The sequence below is a fragment of the Zosterops lateralis genome (assembly GCF_965231275.1).
Source record: "Zosterops lateralis genome assembly, chromosome: 9".
NCBI classification, from domain to species: Eukaryota; Metazoa; Chordata; class Aves; order Passeriformes; family Zosteropidae; genus Zosterops; species Zosterops lateralis.
This window is the reverse complement of record NC_139769.1, coordinates 1,389,299-1,408,986: the sequence shown is the minus strand read 5'-3', so window position 1 is coordinate 1,408,986 and position 19,688 is coordinate 1,389,299. Positions and strand designations below refer to the sequence as shown.

The following is a 19,688-nucleotide window of genomic DNA, read 5'->3' as shown; positions in this document are numbered from 1 at the left end:
ATGTGAAAGAAATATTAACTGGGAAATATTAACTGTGAAACAAATACTGAGTGGGAAATAATAACTGGGAAATATTAACTGTGAAACATGTTAACTGGGAAATAATAACTGAAATAAATATTGAGTGGGAAATATTAACTGGGAAATAAATATTGACTGGGAAACAACTGGGAAATATTAACTGGGAAACAAATATTAAGTGAGAAATATTAACTGGGGAACAAATATAAACTGGGAAATAACTGTGAAATAAATATTGACTGGGAAATAATAACTAGGAAACAAATATTAAATGAGAAATAATAACTGTGAAACTAATATTAACTGGGAAACAAATATTGACTGGGAAATAATAACTGTGAAACCAATATTGAGTGGGAAATAATAACTGGGAAATATTAACTGTGAAACAATTAACTGGGAAATAATAACTGTGAGATAAATGTTGACTGGGAAATACTAACTGGGAAACAAATACTGACTGGGAAATAATAGCTGTGAAATAAACATTAACTGGGAAATAACAACTGAAACAAATCCTGACTGGGACATATTAACTGTGAAACAATTAACTGGGAAACATTAACTGTGAAATAAATATTGACTGGGAAATATTAACTGTGGGACAAATATTAAGTGAGAAATAATAACTGTGAGGCAAGCATTGAGTGTGGAATATGAAGTGGGAAATAACTCAGTCCCACACACTGGGAGGGAGTTAATAAGTGTCAAATGAACAAATAAATGGCAGAAACAAATGTCCCTCCACACAAACCTCCTGGCAGCTCCTCAATTCTGTGATCCCCTGGCTTTGGCTCTTCCCTTTTTCCTTCTCATTTCTGGATTGCAGCCTGCAAGGGAACGAGGAACATTTGGGGGGATTTATTTGAGGGGTTCTATTAATAAATTGCCTTTCCCTTTGTGTTCCTCTCCCCCTCAGGATTGAAAAAACGTACCAGGAAGGCCTTTGGCATACGGAAGAAAGAAAAGGACACTGATTCCACGTAAGTTGATCAGAGCTCATGAGATTTTAATGTGGTTCACAGCAGGCGGGAGCTGCTCCCCTGTGCCAGCACAGGCAGGAATTTGGGGCATCCCAGGCCCGTTGTTATCTTTGGGATGGAGTTTTGAGCAGCAAACACATTCCAGCTGTTTGTCCTGCACACCCAGAGAATGTGGGATTTCCTGGGAGCTGCTGCAGAGTTCTCTCAGTGTTTGGTGGATTTTTTGGGGGACCAAAAACGACTCCTCGGAGTTGGAGCAGATTCATCTCCTCACAAAGTGCTCTTAGAGCTCCTTAGAGATGCAAATTCGATTTTCATTGATGTTTTGGTGCTTGGGGCAGGTGCAGGGGCTGGTGCAGCACAGGGATTTCACTTCCCAGGAAACATCTGGCAGGGGATTCGGCCCACATCTGGTGGGGGATGCTGTGTGAGGGGGTTAGGAAAGGGGCTGGAGCCCCAGGAGGGGCTGAGGGAGCTGGGGAAGGGTCTGGAGCCCCAGGAGGGGCTGAGGGAGCTGGGGAAGGGTCTGGAGCCCCAGGAGGGGCTGAGGGAGCTGGGAAGGGGCTCAGCCTGGAGAAAAGGAGGCTCAGGGGGGACCTTGTGGCTCTGCACAAGTCCCTGACAGGAGGGGACAGCCGGGGGGGATTTGGGATCTGCCCCCAGGGAACAGGGACAGGAGGAGAGGGAACAGCCTCAGGCTGGGCCAGGGGAGGCTCAGGGTGGATATTTGGGACAATTCCTTCCTGGAAAGGTTGTCCAGCCCTGGCACAGGTGATTTAAAAGGTTTAAAATCCCTGTGGATGTGGCACTTGGGGACATGAGGTGGCTTTGGCAGTGCTGGGAATGTTGGATTTGATGATCTCAGAAGGCTTTTCCAACCCAAGCAATTCCCTGGTTCTCAGCCACCGTTGCTGTGGCTTTGGGGTGGCTGTCCCCAAGTGCTGTGGCAGAGGAGCCTGTGCCACCACGTCCTGGGGACAGCAGGGGACAGGCAGCAGGGAGTCCCCTCCTGCTGCTCTGCTTTGGTGTTCTGTGTCTGTAGCAGAAGCTCTGAGCTTTTTCCTTTTATTCAGTTTGGATTTGCTTTCCTGAGCTATTTTATGTCCTGGTGGAGTTGTTTGGAGCTTTCCCTTGCCAAGGGACACATCCAGGTGACCCTGATGGCACTGCCATCTCTGTTTGGAGCTTTCCCTTGCCAAGGGGACACATCCAGGTGGCCCTGGTGGCACTGCTATCTCTGCCGGCCTTTTCCTGCTGCAAAGAGGGGCCGAGAGCAGGGGACACACAGAGCACAGCCCTAAAGAGGGATGAGCATCCCTGAAGTGACATCCTGCTGTCCCCAGGGATGGTGGCATCCATCCACAGAGCTGTGGGACAGCCAGAAGCTCGAGCTGAGTGTGATTTCATCCATAATTTATCCGGGAATGAGGCTCCTCTGCATCTTCTCCTCCCGGAAACCCGCTGGAGCCGGGGCTGGGCGCTGCCTTTATCCAGCGCTGAGATTTCCATGGCTCCGTTCCCGGCAGGTTGGGAACAGGCTGGCAGGGCCAGGAGGGATCCCAGGGTGCCGGGGAGGTCGCAGAGAGGCCGCCCCAGGAGGAGGAGGACGCTGCAATTAGCAGCAGCAGTGATTAGCACGGCGGGGTCACGGCGCGGTCGCGCCCCCGAGGGCTTTGGGCGCTCTCCAAATCCCCGGCGGCTGCGGGGATGGAACAGGGAGGAGGAAGGGAGGGATGGAGAAAAGAGAAATGGAGCCGGGAGAAGGGGAGGGATGGAGCAGGAGAAGGGAAGGATGGAGCAGAGGAAGGGAAGGGATGGAGGGAGTGATGAGCCGGGAGAAGGCAGCGAAGGAGGGATGGATAGAACCGGGAGAAGGGAGGGATGGAGCCCGAGAAAAGCGAAGGAAGGGACGGATGGAGCCAGGAGGAAGAACGGAAGGGATGGAGCCCGGGAAAACGGAAGGGAGGGAGGGATGGAGCCGGGAGAAGGGAAGGATGGAGGAGGGAGAAAGGAGAGAGGGATGGAGGAGGGAGGAATGGAGCTGGGAGAAAGGGAGAGAGGGATGAAGAAAGTGATGGAGCCGGGAAAAAAGAAAGGGATGTAGGCAGGGATGGAGCCAGGATAAGGGAGAAGGAAAGGATGGAGGAGGGAGAAAGGAGAGAGGGATGGAGGAGGGAGGAATGGAGCTGGGAGAAAGGGAGAGAGGGATGAAGAAAGTGATGGAGCCGGGAAAAAAGAAAGGGATGTAGGCAGGGATGGAGCCAGGATAAGGGAGAAGGAAAGGATGGAGGCAGGAGAAAGGAGGGAAGGGGGATGGAGCCAGGAGGAGGGAGAAGAAAAGGATGGAGCAGGAGGAGGGAGGGATGGAGCAGGAGAAGAGAAGGGATGGTGGCATCGTCCACCCCCTGCTGTCACCCCCAGCCGTGGCCGGGCCACCACAGCCCCAGGACACCGCCCTGGGGTCCCTGGAGCTGCTGATGGGCCTGGGATGGTCCTGCTGGAGATGCTGCTCTTCCCCCACCTGGGGAGGGTCTCCACAGCAATTCCAGCTGGGATGGGAGCAGGGGGGCACATCCCCTGTGCTGGGGATCACACACAGAGGAGGAAATGTAAAAGCAGAAGGGATTTCTGCCACTTCCAAAGGATTTCAGAGACTTTCGTGCAAAGAGATGGAGCCCAAATAGCAGAGGTGGGACACAAGCGTGGATTAGCTGGAAAACTTTAAGGGAAAAACTTTTAAGGGATAAAACACAAAAGGATGTGACACCAAGGAGCTGCCAGCAGGGTTTCCCTGGTGCCCCGAGTCCGGTGTGAGCTGGTGGCACATCCCTGGCGGTGCAGGGAGCTCGGGATGGGTGGGAGGTGAATTCCACGGACATTTGCATTCCTAAAATCCCTGGGATGTGTCTGCAGAGCCAGCCCGGATCCCAAATCCCATAAACAGTCGGGGATTAGGGGTCCCTGGGGAGCCTCAGCAGTTTCCCGATCCATTCTGTCCTTCTGGCAGAGCTAAAGCCTGGAAATTCCTCCAGACGGGATTTTTGTCACCTGCAGAAGGAGGGACATGGGGCAGGGCTGTGGCTGTGGGAGAGGGGCAGGAGCCACCTGGGACATTTCCAGCCCCAGCAGCAGCAGGAGCACTTTATTGACTGATAAACCTAAAATTTATCAGCTGATAACATCAGGAAAAAAAAAAATTCTGTACCCTTGCGTGGGTTCCACAAGTAACTCAGGTGTGTTGACAATGTCATAATTCCAATCTTTGCTGCCATGAATTAATTTAAAATACAATTTCCACGAGTTAATGGGGTGAGGTTTGGGCACTAACCCAGCTCTTTCTGTGTTCTTTGCAGAGGGTCACCAGACAGGGATGGCATCGTGAGTATTGCCCAGCCCTCTGCTCCCCCAGTGTCACCTCCCCTTCCACCCCCACCACCATCTGTGGACAGTTTTCTGCTTCATATAGAAAATAAACGTAAAAAATCTGGTGTAAAAAATGGGAAAATCCGGATTTCCTATAAAAATATCAACAGAGGGAGAGCTGAGGAGTGCCAGGGGCAGAAGGAGCAGGTGTCCTGCCAAAGCCCAGCTCCTCATCCTCCTTTCCACTCCTGCTAATTGGCTTGGGCCAGATTTGCTGCCTGAGGACTTCAGGGGAAATTGCCAGAGCAGCTGTTTCGAACCTCTATTTTTATTTTCTATATTAGCCTGAAAACAAGGTGATGTTTGTGGTTTGGTATTTTTATTTTTATTATTATTTTTTTAATTATTGCTGCTTGTATTCATGGTGGTAGACAGAAATATCCCTGCTAGAGCTGGGCAGGAGATGGGCCCTGTCTCCTTCAATGTTTGATATCAAAAATATGCTGGGTTCAGACTGGGCTTTATTTCTTCAGCAAATCCAGGAATCATTTTTGTTTTCCCCCCAATCTGACCCAAAATCCTTGGCTTTGGGCCCTCCCTGTGTTTTTAAGCTGCTTGTTAGGAAATAGAGATTAAAGCAAAGGTAATGCCTTCAGCAGGGCTCTATTCAGCAGAGATAAATTAATAAATACTAGATTTAGGCTGGATAAATTAATAAATACTAGATTTAGGTGGATAAATTAATGAATAGCAGTTTTAGGCTGGATATATTAATAAATGGGAGGTTTAGGTTGGTTATATTAATAAATAATGGCAGGTTTAGGTTTGTTATATTAATAAATAATGGCAGGTTTAGGCTGGATAAATTAATAAATAGCAGGTTAAGGCTGGACATATTAATAAATAGCAGATTTAGGTAGATATATTAATAAATGGCAGGTTTAGGTTAGATAGATTAATAAATAGCAGGTTCAGGGTGGGTAAATTAATAAATACCAGGCTTAGGCTGGATGCATTAATAAATACCTGATTTAGGTTGGATCTATTAATAAATAGCAGGTTTAGGTTAGATAAATTAATAAATGGCAGGTTTGAGATGGATAAATTAATAAATGACAGGTTTAAGATGGATAAATTAATAAATGGCAGGTTTAGGTTGGATATCAGGAGGAATTTCTCCACACAAAGAGTGGTCAGGGAGGTTTGGAGTCCCCATCCCTGGAGGAATCCAGGGAACACCTGGATGTGGCACCTGGTGACAAGGTGGGGACAGGACACAGCTCAAACCGGATGATCCTGGAGGATTTTTCCAACTTTAATTCTGTGAATATCCAGGGAACACCCCCATCTTTCCAGCAGAAATCCCATGGGCAGCTTTTCCTTGCCAGGTGTGGGCAGAGGGACCTCAGGTGTCCTCTCCAAGGACACAGAAATGCAATTTTTTTAGGGAATAAAATGAAGCTGCTGAAGGTGATTGAGGTGGAGACATTTAATAACATTTTTCATCCTCCAGACCCTTTTCCACAGAATTTTTTGCAGCCACTGGAGTGGCCAGGAGGCAAATCCTGACTGCTGAATAGAGCCCAGAGGAAAATCCACCTTTAATCCTGGTGGAGCCACAGCTTCCTCTCCTGGCAAATTCATGTTCTCTAGCTGCTAAAACTTAGTTTTAAAAAGAAAAAAACAACAAAAATCCAGCCAAGGAGCAGGTGTTTTAACCCTTTTTCTGCCACCTCCACCCTTGCAGCAGCCCAGCCCTCAGCCCAATGATCCAAGTTCCAATAGCAAAGCCGAGGGCACGCGGGAAGGAGGAAGTAAAAACGGGGTAAGGAAAACTGAGCTCGGCTCCCAGCTCCCACAGGGCTGTGGAAAACAGGGAGTCACCCTTGGCTTGGAATCCTGAGTGGAGGAAAAACACTCTGGGGTCAGCCAGGCTGATGGAAATGGGATTAAACACCAATGGATGGGGGAAAAGCAGGAATCTCATGGAACAGAATCCAGAATTCCCACAGAACAGGATCCAGAGGAGGTTTTCTCACAAAGCTGCTCCATCCTTGGGCAGTGTGAGGGGCTGGATCAGGGATCATCCTGGCAGGGAGCTGGGATAGGAATGTTCCCTCTGGAAGCTCAAGGCAGCTGGATTATCCCATTTAGAGCCCCAAAATTATGGTGGCCATGGGACTTTGGGTGCCCAGAGACAACCAGGAAAGGGTTCCTGAGGTTCCATAGGATGCCTGGAGCCTCTTCCAAATGGAATTCCCTCGATCCCAAGCAGCAGTTCCTGTGTGTGTTGGTGTTTCATGGCATGGACTCATCCCAGACCCTTCCCACTGCTCCATCCCAAATTCACAACCCCTGCCATGTGGGATAATGGGATCTGAATCCTCCTTTTGGGATTGCCCTTTCTGGGGAAGGGGGTTCTCTCCCAGGATAAGTTTCCCTGCTCCACTGGCGTTGGGAGCTTCCAGCACAGGGAGAAACAGCCATTTCCCCATTTTCCCTGAGGAATGTTGGATGTCCCCCTAAAGAATACCCCCCCAAAAAACCCCTCTCCTTTCATCTCTGTGGGATGGGAGAATCCCAGAGACAGGGAATGCTGTTGGATTTCTGATGTGGGTGTGGGATCCTGCTCTGGGATGTGCTGTGTTCTTGCTTCCTCCATTTAAACCACGGGAATTTTCCTTTCCAGAAGAAAACCAATGGAGCCCCAAATGGATTTTATGCAGAGATCGACTGGGACAGATATGTAAGTGTCCCCTGGAGCTTCCCTGCATCCCATGGGAATCCCAGGCTCCTCCCACACTCATTTTGGGCTTTTGGGGTGGAATCAGCTCTGTCCAGACACCAATTCCACACCTCAACCAGAATTCCCAGGAATGAGGTGGCTCTGGAGAGCTCTGTCCTGGCCCAGGGGAGGTTGCAGTTTATCCAGAGAAAACTCAGAGTCATAAACAAGGATTCAAACCTTTCCCTCTGCAAAATTAATGGTGGAGTTTGAGGTGCCCTTTGCTCTGTGTGGCCCCAGGGGCTTGGGCTGTGCAGGAGGGAAGATCTGCTCCAGCTTTCCAGGAATTAACATTCCTAATTTTCCTGGATTTGTTGTTTTTTCTTCCTATCCAGAACTCACCTGAACTGGATGAGGAGGGATACAGCATCCGACCCGAGGAACCAGGATATATCCTTTGGGTTTGGCTTTGCCTCTTGGGTTGCAGCCTGGAACAGGAGCTGGGCCTCACAGGCAGGCCCCTGGCTCTTTTTATTTCATTATTATTATTTATTATTAATTATTATTGTTCATTTCCACCTTTTGATTTTGATTTGGAGCTGGCACTCCCCACAGGTGAAGCTGAATTCCCCAGGGAATTACCTGAGGCATTGGGATTGTCTTTGATTCACTGCTATGAAATGAGGAATGGAGGAAACATCCCATGGGATGGAGACAAAGATGTCCATGATTATCCTGGAGAAAAGGAGGATCAGGGAGGAGCTTGTGGCTCTTATCAAGGAGGGGACAGCCAGGGGGATCAGGCTCTGGTTCTGGGGAACAGGGACAGGAGGAGAGGAGGAGGTTTAGGTGGATATTTAGTGGAGGTTTAGGTTGGATATTTGGGAAAATTCCCTCATGGAAAAGGCTGGTCAGGCATTGGAAAAGCTGCCCAGGGCAGGGGTGGAGTCCCCATTCCTGGAGGGATTTAAAATCCATATGGATGTGGCACCTGGGGACACGGGGGATGATTGGACCCCATTGTCTCATAGGGCTTGGAAAACAGGGAATCACCCTTGGTTTGGAATCCTGAGCAGAGGAAAAACCCTCTGGGGTCAGCCAGGCTGATGGAAATGGGGTTAAACACCAATGGATGGGGGGGAAAAGCAGGAATCTTGTGGAACAGAATCCAGAATTCCCGCAGAACAGGATCCAGAGGAGGTTTTCTCACAGCTGAGCTTCCAAGGAAGCTGCTCCATCCTTGGGCAATGTGAGGAGCAGAGATGTGAGGGGCTGGATTAGGGCAGGGAGCTGGGATGGGAATGTTCCCTCTGGAAGCTCAAGGCAGCTGGATAATCCCTAGGGACAATCCCATGAAATCCAGACCCTGGGCTGGGTTTATCCCCAAAAACAGACTCTCCACATTCTCGGGATGCAGCAGTGACAGCCCCAGCATCATCTCCTCCCTTAATTTGGGGTCAGCATTTTGGCATCACTGAGATTCCCACTCTCCAGCAACCCTGGGAACCCTGAGGAAGAGGAAAAATTCCTTAACTGAGCTGTACCTACCAAAGGAAAGCACTTCTACTCCTCGAGCGAGTCGGAGGAGGAGGAGGAGGCGCACAAGAAATTCAACATCAAGATCAAGCCCCTGCAGGCCAAGGACGTTCTGCGCAGTGCCGCCACCGTGGACGAGCTCAAGGCCTCCATAGGCAACATTGCACTTTCCCCGTCCCCCGTGGTGAGTCCCTCCCACTCCCCAGCCTTCCCCAGCTCCCAGGGCACTGCTGATCCACAGGGATCATCCCAAATTCCTTGGTGCTCCACTTGGTTTTGGGGTTTTTCTTTTGGGATCTGGCCGTGCGGAGATGTGGCTGCAGGTGTTGCTCAGATGTTTCTAGTTCAAAATATCTTAAAAATTCCCTTTCCTGCTCCCAGAAGAGATCAGGATGTATTATTCTCTGGTTTTTTTAGTGGTTTTGGTGGGGGTTTTTTTTCCCCTCCTCATTTTTTCAATGAAGAAAAAGGGGATTTTCAACCAAGGGAAACTTCCAGTCGTCGTCATTTAGGGTTTTGCTCCGATTCCCCAAGCCAAGGGAAGCATCTGTGGCATTTTCCATGGGATTTTAGGGATGTTTCCATGGGATTTTAGGGATGTTTCCATGGGATTTTAGGGATGTTTCCATGGGATTTTAGGGATGTTTCCATGGGATTTTAGGGATGTTTCCATGGGATTTTAGGGGGATGTTTCTCACCCTGGAGGTGAATCCAGGTTCCTGGAAGGAAAGGTCATTTTTTCCTTAGTCCATCCTGGCATAGAGACCACCCCCCTCTGCTTTTCCTAAGGCTTGTTCAGATTCCTTGTTGGCTCATCCCAATCTGTTCAGCCATGAAAAAATTGGATTCTGGGCTTTCAGGAGCTTTGAGTGTGGGCTTTAGTGACTTCCCAGACTGAGCTTTCTGTGATTTATAAATAACCTGGATCTGAAGTGTGAATGGCTCTCCAAGCCAAACTGAGATAAAATCCCTGTGATTTGTTTCTGCTTCCCAACCAGGGAGTTTCTGTCTGTTGGCATTCCAGGACTGGAAATGGCAGTCAGATGCTTTGGAAGCACAAAAAAAAAAAAAAAAAAAAAGGGGGGGAAAAACCCAACCTCAAAATGAACAATTAAAAAATTATGAGGATAATAATATTAGGAAAACCAAATTCTCGTGGAATGTGCATTTTACCAAATAGGATATTTTTTGTCTCCTCTTTTCCGTGGGGTTTTTCCTGCTGAGGGTTGGGGTTGTTTGGGAAGGGGAGAGGAGGCTCCCAGTGTGGGTTGGGCTGGGGGATTTCAGGGTTCAGGGGACACTGCTGTGCCTTGGGATGATCCCTGGGGCTGGAGCCTCCCTGTGGAATGAGCTCAGGGAAAAGCCAGGCTGGGCAGGAGGAGCCCAAATCCGGGTGTGGAGCCAAAGGGAGCAGATGGGCTGGGAGTGGAGCTGCTCTGGATCCTGGCACGGGCCTGGAAAGCCCCAGAGCCCCGGGCAGGAGCTGCCTGCAGGAATCTGGCATCCACAGGAATTCCAGGTTTCACTGCCAGGTCCCTGCCCTCCTCCTGGGCTTGGCTTCTCTCCCAAAGCAGCTACAAATCCCTGCTCCAGCACCACTGCTGGGAGGGAGACCAGAAATCCCATGGCTTGGGCTGGGAGGGACCTAAAATCCCATTCCATGGGATATCCCATGCTCCAGCCTGGCCTTGGGCACTGCCAGGGATCCAGGGGCTTCCCTGGGCACCCTGTGCCAGGTGCTGTGCCCATAGTCATCATCCTTCCCTGCTCTCTGCATTGGGAATTCTGCTGCTTTCCCTGGGAATGAAGCAGGCTGGGAATGGCTAGCAGGGCCTGTAAAGATAAAATCATAGAATTCTTTCCTTAAGGTTGCTCAGACACAACTTTTGTATTCCCAAATGCTCCCTCTCCCTTCCCCTGTGCCGGGTGAAGCTGGAGCACTCCTGTCCCTCTGCTTTGCTGCGTCTTTAACCTGACACAAACCTTTGATTCTTCTTTATTAAAAATCCCTCACCTCCTCATTCTCTCTTTTTTTTTTTTTTTTTTTTTTTTTTTTTTCCTTTTTTCTGCCTTCTTTTAGAGGAAAAGTCCGGTAAGAAATACCATTTTTATCTCCTGGAATATTTTAACCCAGCTGTGTGTGCTCTTGTCCTGTCGCTAGGGCTGAGTGGCCAAAAGCAAATAACAAATTCTGCCCTTCTAGAGTGAAGTTTAATTTCCTTTATTGCTGGCTTAGAGCACCTTAAAATAGAATGTGTAAAAATAGAGCTGGGCTTGGCTCTGAGCGTGCTTTGGGTGCAGGAATTTGCTCCAGGTGTGTTGAGGGCTCAGTTTTACCTGGACTGTGGCACTCCCAAAGGTAGGAGAAGGCAGGAATCCCACCCGTGGTGCCATTGGGGTTTCTCCAAGGGAACTCAGCTTCCAGTGGGGAAATCCTCCCCATTTCCCAGGGTTTGGGTTCCCCTGGGGGGCTGTCCCTGGAGGTGTTGGTGGCTTTGGGGACCTTGGGGTGCTGACCTGTCACTCTCTGACCAGGTGTCTCTTCTCTCCCCTTCTCGCTGACCGCAGCGGCGCAGCCCGGTAAGAACCCTGCAAATCCTGGGATTGGGATCATGGAGGGGGCTCTGGGGTGGGCACAGGGCATGGGGACAGCTGCCAGTGGTGTCACACACCCCGTTGTGTGACCCCAGTGATGGTGGCACCTCGATAACACCAAGGGGTGCTCAGTGATGGGAATCCCTGGAGATCCCACTCCAGTTCTGGGATGTCCCTGCTCCCGTGGCTGGGATGATTTGGGTTTTTGCTCCATGAACCATTGGCACAGCTGCCCATGGCAGTGCTGAGTGCCCATTCCCAGAGGGATTTAAAATCCCTGTGGATGTGGCACTTGGGACAACTCCAAAGGCAGAGGTGGCTTTGTGTGGCTCAGATGTTTCCTGTAGGGTTTTCTGCTCCCTGGAGTTCAGCCACCTCCAGGAAATGTCCCCTCAGACCCTTTTGCTGGGGTGCTTTGCTCCTGGGGTGACAACTGCCATTGTCACAACAACATCCCACTTATTGCTCTGTTTCTCCTTCCAGGGGACGATTAAAAGGAATTTATCCAGTAAGTATCTCCTGCAACCTGTAAAAACAACACTCACTGTGCCTGCTGGAGGGGTGGGGAGGGAAAAAGGAGTGAGTTAAATTTGGTTTAAAGTGGTCCTGGCAGAGCTGGTGGCTCCCAAAAGTTTTCCTTGGAGAAGGGTGTGCGAGACATCCTTGGGATACCTGTAGCAGTGCAGTTCCTTGATTTAATTCTTTACAGAAATAAATAGGAATTAAAAGCAGATTTTTTCCTGCCAGGATCTGCACAGCAGGGTGGGTGGGACACCAGGGGGGTGCTCTGGGGTGGGAATGACTCTGATCCATGTCTGTCCTGTCCTGTCCCAGGTGAGGAGATCACACGGCCCCGGCGCTCCACGCCCACGCCAGACCCCGCCAGGTCAGTGCAGAGCCTGGGCTGGGACCATCCAAGGCTCCTCATCCCAGGGTGGGTTTGGGACATTCCCCTTGCACTGTGCCTGCTGGGAAGCTTTGAGGGTTTAAATGGGATAGTGGGAAGAATTTGGAGGAGGAATGGAATTCCCAGAACAGCTGTGGCTGCCCCTGGATCCCGGCAGTGCCCAAGGCCAGGTTGGACATTGGGGTTTGGATCCCCCTGGGACAGTGGGAGGTGTCCCTGCCATGGCTGGGGTGGCACTGGATGGGGTTTAAGGTCTTTCCAACCCAAACCATTCCAGGATTTTGGCAGGACTGAGGGGCTGGTGGTGGTTGGGATGTTCGATGCCCATCCCTGTTCTCCACCAAAAGCTCCAAGGACATTCCCTGCTGGAAGCCACCTTGAGCCTGACCTGTACAGAGCTCTGGCTGAGCTTTAGCAGGGGGATGTATTGATTTAAGACAGCAAACATGCAAGTTTTCATGGAATAAAGCCAAATCTCACTGGGAATGTGCCCTGTGCAGCTCCAGGGTTTGACTCAAGGTGTGTTGGACCAGAGCATGGCCCAACATAAACTAAGGTCCAATTTAGGTCCAATATCTAAACTTTCTTTTTAGGTATTTATAAACAATATTTACATACAGAGCAAAGCAATTTCCATTTTTTTTTTTAAGTGCTAACATTTATCCCTATATACTTTTAAAAAGACATCCTTACTACACTTCCACATTTCCAGCTGGCAAAGTGCTTCACTTGCCCCATTTCACATTTAGTGAAACAAGGCAAGTGAAGTTTAGAGTTTCAGTATTGAATTCTTATTCCTACCTCCAGAAAAGCCAAATAATACAAAACATCAGGACACTCTTTGCATTTAGACTTTCTAGGTTTTCTTTCCCCCTCACCCCACAATTTTTCTCTGTAAGTAGATTCAGCTCTTACTTTAAAAAACTCAAAAAATCACCCATTTCTCGTGGTATTCCACTAAAACTTTGAGGATTATAGACTCTAAAATTTGACCTTACACCCTCAGAGTTCATGACACGATGTGCAATATTTTCTTTGCACTTTGTGTGAGTAATCTCTGCATCACCCAAAAGCTTCCAGAAAATGAGAGCTGACATCAGCACCACATCTATAAACAGCTGCAAACAGAAATTACACACAGAACTCCTACACACAGAACTTGAGATGGTCCAGATCTCAAGAATCTCTTTTTTTTAAATCCTTTTCCATGAAGTTTTGACTAATCCTAAAGCAACTCAGTGTCCCAGCAGCTGCTGTGGCACCACAAGGTGCCACCGCTCTCTTTTCCCTTTTCCCCACCCAGAATCCTGGGTTTGGCCAGCTCCTCTTTAGCCTGGGATTAAAAAAAACCCTTGAAAATGTTTGTGTTTGGCTCAAAGATGGGGTGAGAACACAGCCCTGCCCCTCATGGCTGCTCTGTGTTCACCCCACAGCAAGAAACCCCCCGGGGAGGACGCGGCGGCGCTGGCCCCGCTCTTCGGGCCCCCGCTGGAGTCGGCCTTCGAGGAGCACAAGTTGGAGGGTGAGTTTGGGGCTGGGGCAGGGGAATTTGGGGACATGGTGGGTGAATTTGGGGCCGTGGTGAGTTTGGTGGTGGTGTTTGGGGCTGAGACAGGTGAGTTTGGGGCCAGAGAAAGTGAGTTTGGGGCCATGGTGGGTGAGTTTGGAGCCATGGTGAGTTTGGTGGGTGGGTTTGGGGCCATGGTGAGTTTGGTGATGGTGTTTGGGGCTGGGGTGGGTGAGTTTGGGGCCAGAGAAAGTGAGTTTGGGGCCATGGTGATGTTTGGGGCTGTGGTGGGTGGGTTTAGGGCCATGATGAGTTTGAGGCTGGGGCGAGGGAGTTTGGGGACCTGGTGATTTTGGGACCAGGGTGAGGGAATTTGGGGACCTGCTAAGTTTGGGGCTAGGGTGGGTGAGTTTGGGGATCTGGTGAGTTTAAGGCTGGGCTGAGTGAGTTTGGTGGCAAGGTGAGTGAGTCTGGGGAGAGGGCGAGTTTGGTGACAGGGTGTTTGGGGCCGTGGAGAGGGAGCTTGGGGATCTGGTGATTTTGGGGCCAAGGGTGAGTGAGTTTGGAGCCATGGCAGGTGAGTTTGGGGACCCGGTGAGTTTGGTGGCAGTGTGACTTTGGGGCCAGGCTGGGTGACTTTGGGGCCAGGCTGCGTGACTTTGGGGACTTGGTGAGTTTGGGGCTGGGGTTGATGAGTTTGGGGCCATGGTGGGTGACTTTGGGGACCTGGTGGCTCTGGGACATGGTGGCATCTCCTGGCAGGGCCATGGGCAGGGGGGGAGTCCCCATCCCTGGAGGGATTTCAGAGCTGTGTCCCTGTGGCACTTGGGGACACTCAGGGGTGGAATTTGCCCTGCTGGGCTCCCTGGGCTCTGAGGACTTTTCCAAGCTGAGCAATTCCCTGATCCCCATGTTCCCAGCCCTGCTGCTGGAGGAGGAAGGAGCCCAGGCAGGGGTTGAAGGATGGGCAGCCTCAGGCTGGGGTTAACTGGGGCTGGGTGGAAACAGAGCAAGTGCTTAAGTCAATTAGTTAATTATGAGGTCTGGGAGAGATCCTGACAGGGAACAGCTCAAGAACAGCAAAACTCAGGATTTTCCAATCCAACCATCACCCTGCAGCAGGAGAATTTAACTCCATCCAGGATTCTGGAGCAGCTGCTGGACAAACCTTGCACCCCTCCATTCCTAGGAAATGTAATTTTCCCCTCCTTTAATGTGGACACACTTTGCTTCCTTCCAAACCTGATTTTTTTTTTTTTTCCTGAAGCACAGGAGCCTTGCAAGGCTTGTTTTCCCCAAAACCAACCCCATTCATGTCCTGGAGGAGGCTGTTCCCAGAGATTTTTTTCCTCCTCCTTGAGCCTCCAGGACCTCAGGGAGTGGCCACTGCCCTGGTAGCCTCGTTATGTCCTGTCATCAATGGCTTCAATTAATTCTTTTAATCAAACCAATGTTTGCAAGCACTCCTCTGCACAAAAAGCTCCAAGAAATCTAAATTATATATAAAAATATCATTCCCCCTCCCTTTATTCCCTGGGAATCAAATAATATTTTTATTTTAATACCTGCTGGGTTTTGGGGTGGGTTTTTTTGGCGTATCTTAAAATCCCAGACCACTTTTGCCATCAATACAATGTTTTCCTTCCCATAAAAAGCCTCCCAGTCCATCCCTGGCATTGTTTTGTTTGTCAAGCAGCATAAGTGTCAAACTAATTGTATGTCCTGCTTCAAAATCAGACAGGATTTTAATTATCCACCCTGACAGAACCCCCTGTCTTTAATTAATGAGGTTTCTGTCACTGTCTGGGCCCTCTTTTCCCAGGGCCTCAGTGTCTCATTTGTGTGTTTGGAAGGAAATATTTAGATTTTTCGTTGCTTTCAAATGTTTATTTTGGATTTTTTTTTTTTTTTTCAGCTGCTCTGGACCAGCCTGAGGTGTGGGGGTCAGTCCAGCCCATCAACACCAACGTAGAGTCCCCAAAACTTCCAAGACCTTTTCCAACTGGAAGTAAGTGACCATAAAAATAAATTTCATATTAGCCAGAGATCAGGTCAAAGATTTGAGTTTTCCTCATCCGGGCTGTGCAATTCCAGAATATTTTAAATTAAATGGGTTTTTTGGGGTTTTTTTCCTCCTCTTTGGGGTGGAGGAGGGAGTGGGATTGATGAGGGATGGGATGGATCCTGACCCTGCACATTCATGCTGTGCTCACTAAACACCAGTTTTTCCAGGATAACATCGGGAAGAGCAGCACAGCCCCCAATCCCTGATTTTTATTGCAGTTTTCCCCGTGCCTGGGGCAGCCTGGGAACCATTTCCTTGGCAGAAATGCCCTTGTAAAGCCCTGCCGGTTAATTAGCCGCTGTTAATTAGCCCCAGCATTCCCAATGCCGTCTTCACATCCCGGATCCACCTGGGGATGGGCACAGGAAAAAGCTCAGAGAATCCAGGTTTAATTAAAATGATAATTTAGGGGGTTGAAACAGAAGCCTGGGCTGAGATGTTAAAAAAAAAAAAAAAAAAAAAAAAAAGGGAGGGGGGGAAATGCCATCAAATCAAAGGAAAATTGCACTTCCCACAGCCAGAGGGGAGGGATGGATGAGATTTTGGGAAGGAATTCCTCCCTGTGAGGGTGGGGAGGGATGAAATTCCCAAATTCCCAGAGAAGCTGCGGCTGCTCCATCTCTGGAAGTGTCCCAGGCTTGGAGCTCACCCCCAGCCTCATCCCCTTTTCCCGGCAATCCCGTTGGATATTCCAGGGGATGTCCCGCGCCTCCTGCCGCTCTCCAGCTGAATTTCCCCCTCTCTGTGCTCTGTTCCAGCCCCTCCGCCGCTCCCCCCGAAGAACATCCCGGCCACGCCGCCGCGCACCGGCTCCCCCCTGCCCCCGGCCATCGGTAACGCCCCTACCGCTGTCCCCGGGGTGGCACTGAGGGGACAGGGCCCATCCTGAGCTCTGGGGAGGGACAGGTGCCATCCTGAGCTCTGGGGTGACACTGGGAAGGACAGGGCCCATCCTGAGCTCTGGGGAGGGACAGGTCGCATCCTGAGCTCTGGGGTCACCCTGGGAGGGACAGGTGCCATCCTGAGCTCTGGGTGGCACTGGAGAGGACAGGTGCCATCCCCAGCTCTAGGGGGGTACAGGTGCCATCCCCAGCTCTGGGAGGGGACAGGTGCCATCCCCAGCTCTAGACAGGGACAGGTGCCATCCCCAGCTCTGGGAGGGACAGGTCACATCCTGAGCTCTGGGGTGGCATTGGGGTGACAAGTCCCATCCTGAACTCTGGGGGGGACAGATCCCAGCCCCAGGGTGGCACTAGGGGAGACAAGTCCCATCCTGGGCTAGAGGGTGGCACTGGAGGGGACAGGTGCCATCCTGAGCTCTGGGGTGGCACTGGGGATGGGACAAGTCCCCATTGCTGCATTTTGGACACTGATTTAGTCCCTGTGCATCCTCTTCCCTTTGGCATTCAGAGAATTCCGGGCTGGGTTGGGAGTTTAAAGCTCATCCAGCTCCATCCCTGCCATGGCAGGGACACCTCCCCCTGTCCCAGGCTGCTCCAAGCCCAATGTCCAGCCTGGCCTGGGACACTGCCAGGGGTCCAGGGGCAGCCACAGCTTTGTGGTGTTTCAGTGGATGCTGCAGTAGAAGCAGCACAGAGATATTTTTGGCTGGTCTCACCCCAGTGAAATTAATGTTCTTTACACCATCCCTGCCTTTGGATCTGTCACTCAGCAAATGCAGTGTGGGATTAGCCTTAATACCCTGCTGAGAACTGGGATTTATTCCCAATTCCAGAGCCTTGCTCCTGCCTGGGGCAGCCCTGCACGGCCTGTGCTGAGGAAATCACAGGATGTGCAGGGTCTGCATCCCTGCTCCTGCATTCCCTGCCCCCCAAATTCCTACTGAAAGGTGGGAAAAGCCCCCCTGGGCAGGGAAATGGTGCTGGGAATGAAGGACACCCCGAGGGCAGGGATGGAAAGGGGCTGGATGCAGCCAGAGGACATCAGGTGTTTCCAAGCATATAATTCATGGTGCTGGCTGATGGAAAAGCAGGATTTGAGCAGGGAAGTGCCTTTGGAGAGGGCACTGCATGGGGCCAGCAAAGCCCCTCGGGATGAAACTCCTTTGCCACAACGAGCTGCCCTGCTCTGTCCATCACCATCTCACCCGTGCTGCCACATCCCGATTTTCCTCTTTGTGGGAGCTGGGAGCGTGTCCACGTCCATCCATTGATCCATTCCCAGCAGCAAATGCTGCATCATTTGCTGGGCTGTGCCTTGTGTATCTGTAAAGCAAGTGGCTGAGGCCTGGTTTTGTCTGGTGTAGCAAATTCCTCTTTTATCCCCCTCACCCTAAATGTGGAACCCCAAAATAGAGGAGCAGGGATGGGCTGATGCTGCCATGAGGATCCCAGAGGGCATTGGTGTGTTAGGATGCCCCTTGCCTGGATGTGAAATGCTTGGCTGGTGGATCTGTGGTGGTTCTGGAGCCAGGTGGGAATGTTGGTGTGTGGTGGTTCAGTGAGCAGAGCCCCCAAATCCCGGTCTGTGCCCCCAAATCCCGGTCTGTGCCCCCAAATCCCGATATGTGCCCCCAAATCCCGATATGTGCCTTCAAATCCCATTCTGTGCCCCCAAATCCCGGTCTGTGCCTTCAAATCCCAAACTCTGCTCTGAAATGCCAATCTGTTCCTGCTTGTGGCTGGAATACACTCCTTGTGTGCATCCTGTGCTGCATGCCCAGACTCCAGCAGTGTCCAACCAGCATGTCTAAATATATATATTTATACCTGAGTGTTTATAAATATATATATACACACAGAGAGAGTGGGGCGTGCCAGAGTGCTGAGTGCACACCTTTGGTATCTGCTGATAATTCAGAGCTGCTGATAAGGACGTGGTGTGGTTTAGAGAACAAAAAAAACGCTGTAAATTTGGGGGGAATTTGGGATTCTTGGCTGTGAGTGCGGGATTCATTCCACGTGCTGGAAAAACCTTCTTGCCCATGAATTATATCAATATCAATAAGAAAAGGTGATTTTTTTTAGAGCCTCTCCTGTAGAAATAGAGCCCTTAGAGAGTAGCTCATCCCTCTCTCAATGCCCGGTGTAAAATAAACCTCCTCTGACCGCAGGAGGGGACGCGGCAGCAGCAGAGCCCAAACGGGACAAACCCCCGTCCATCAATGACTTGGACAGCATTTTTGGCCCCGTGCCGTCCCCTAAATCTGCTGCTGCCACCGCGGAAGACAAGTGGGTCAATTTTTCCGATCAATCCCCGGAAAACGCTCCTCCGGAATTATCACCCCGGGATAAATCTCCATCTCCTCCTCCGGCGGCGGCGGGCGGGGGCAGCCCGGCCGAGCATCCTCCCCGCCCGCTGCCCTCGCCGCTGCAGCTGCAAGACGCTCCCAAGAAGCTTAAGGATGATTCCGCCGAGCCCGTCGCTTCTCCCAAAGATTTTGGGCCGGGTCAAAGAGGGACCCCGCCGCCCCCTCCGCCGCCCACCTACCGCGCGGTGGTTTCATCGCCCGGCCCGGGCAGCGCCAGCGGTACGTGCTGTGAGCTGGGCTGTGCTTCGCTGTGGCCCTGGTGACCCTCCTGCCCTGCCCTGCCCTGCCTTGGATGTGTGTCCCGCCCAGCCGTGTGTCCTGAGCTTCCCGTGTCCTTCCCCGAGCTCCCAGGGGGCTCAGAGCATCCCTGGAGTTGTTCTTCCCATCCCTAAATTGGGTACCGGGTTGTTGTTGTTGTTGTTGTTGTGGTCTCAGGTGTTTGAGGGGAATTGTCTGAGCAAGGCTTGGAGCCAGGGTTTGTTTGGGGTTTTTGGTTTTGGTGGTTTTTGGGGGTTTTTTTAGGTTTTTTTTAAGTTTTTTTTTTTTGAGGTTTTTTTTTTTTTGAGGTTCTTTTTTTTTGAGGTTCTTTTTTTTGAGGTTTTTTTTTTTTGAGTTTTTTTTCAGTTTCTTTTTTTTTTTTGAGTTTTTTTTTTTTCTTGGGTTTTTTTTTTTTGAGGTTTTTTTTTTCTTGGGTTTTTTTTTTTGAGGTTTTTTT

General features: G+C 50.5%; 1 protein-coding gene across 1 annotated transcript in view; it reads left to right on the top strand.

Annotated features, from left to right (window-relative positions):
• The window catches only part of SGIP1 (SH3GL interacting endocytic adaptor 1), a 52,719-nt gene that overhangs the window by 12,105 nt on the left and 20,926 nt on the right, over positions 1–19,688 (top strand). The window contains 13 exon segments of the mRNA XM_083867761.1: positions 941–1,004; positions 4,358–4,382; positions 7,057–7,113; positions 7,488–7,542; positions 8,631–8,812; positions 10,709–10,720; positions 11,197–11,208; positions 11,707–11,731; positions 12,058–12,109; positions 13,564–13,652; positions 15,553–15,645; positions 16,461–16,535; positions 18,776–19,200. Of these exon segments, the coding sequence (XP_083723887.1) occupies positions 941–1,004; positions 4,358–4,382; positions 7,057–7,113; positions 7,488–7,542; positions 8,631–8,812; positions 10,709–10,720; positions 11,197–11,208; positions 11,707–11,731; positions 12,058–12,109; positions 13,564–13,652; positions 15,553–15,645; positions 16,461–16,535; positions 18,776–19,200 (1,166 nt within the window).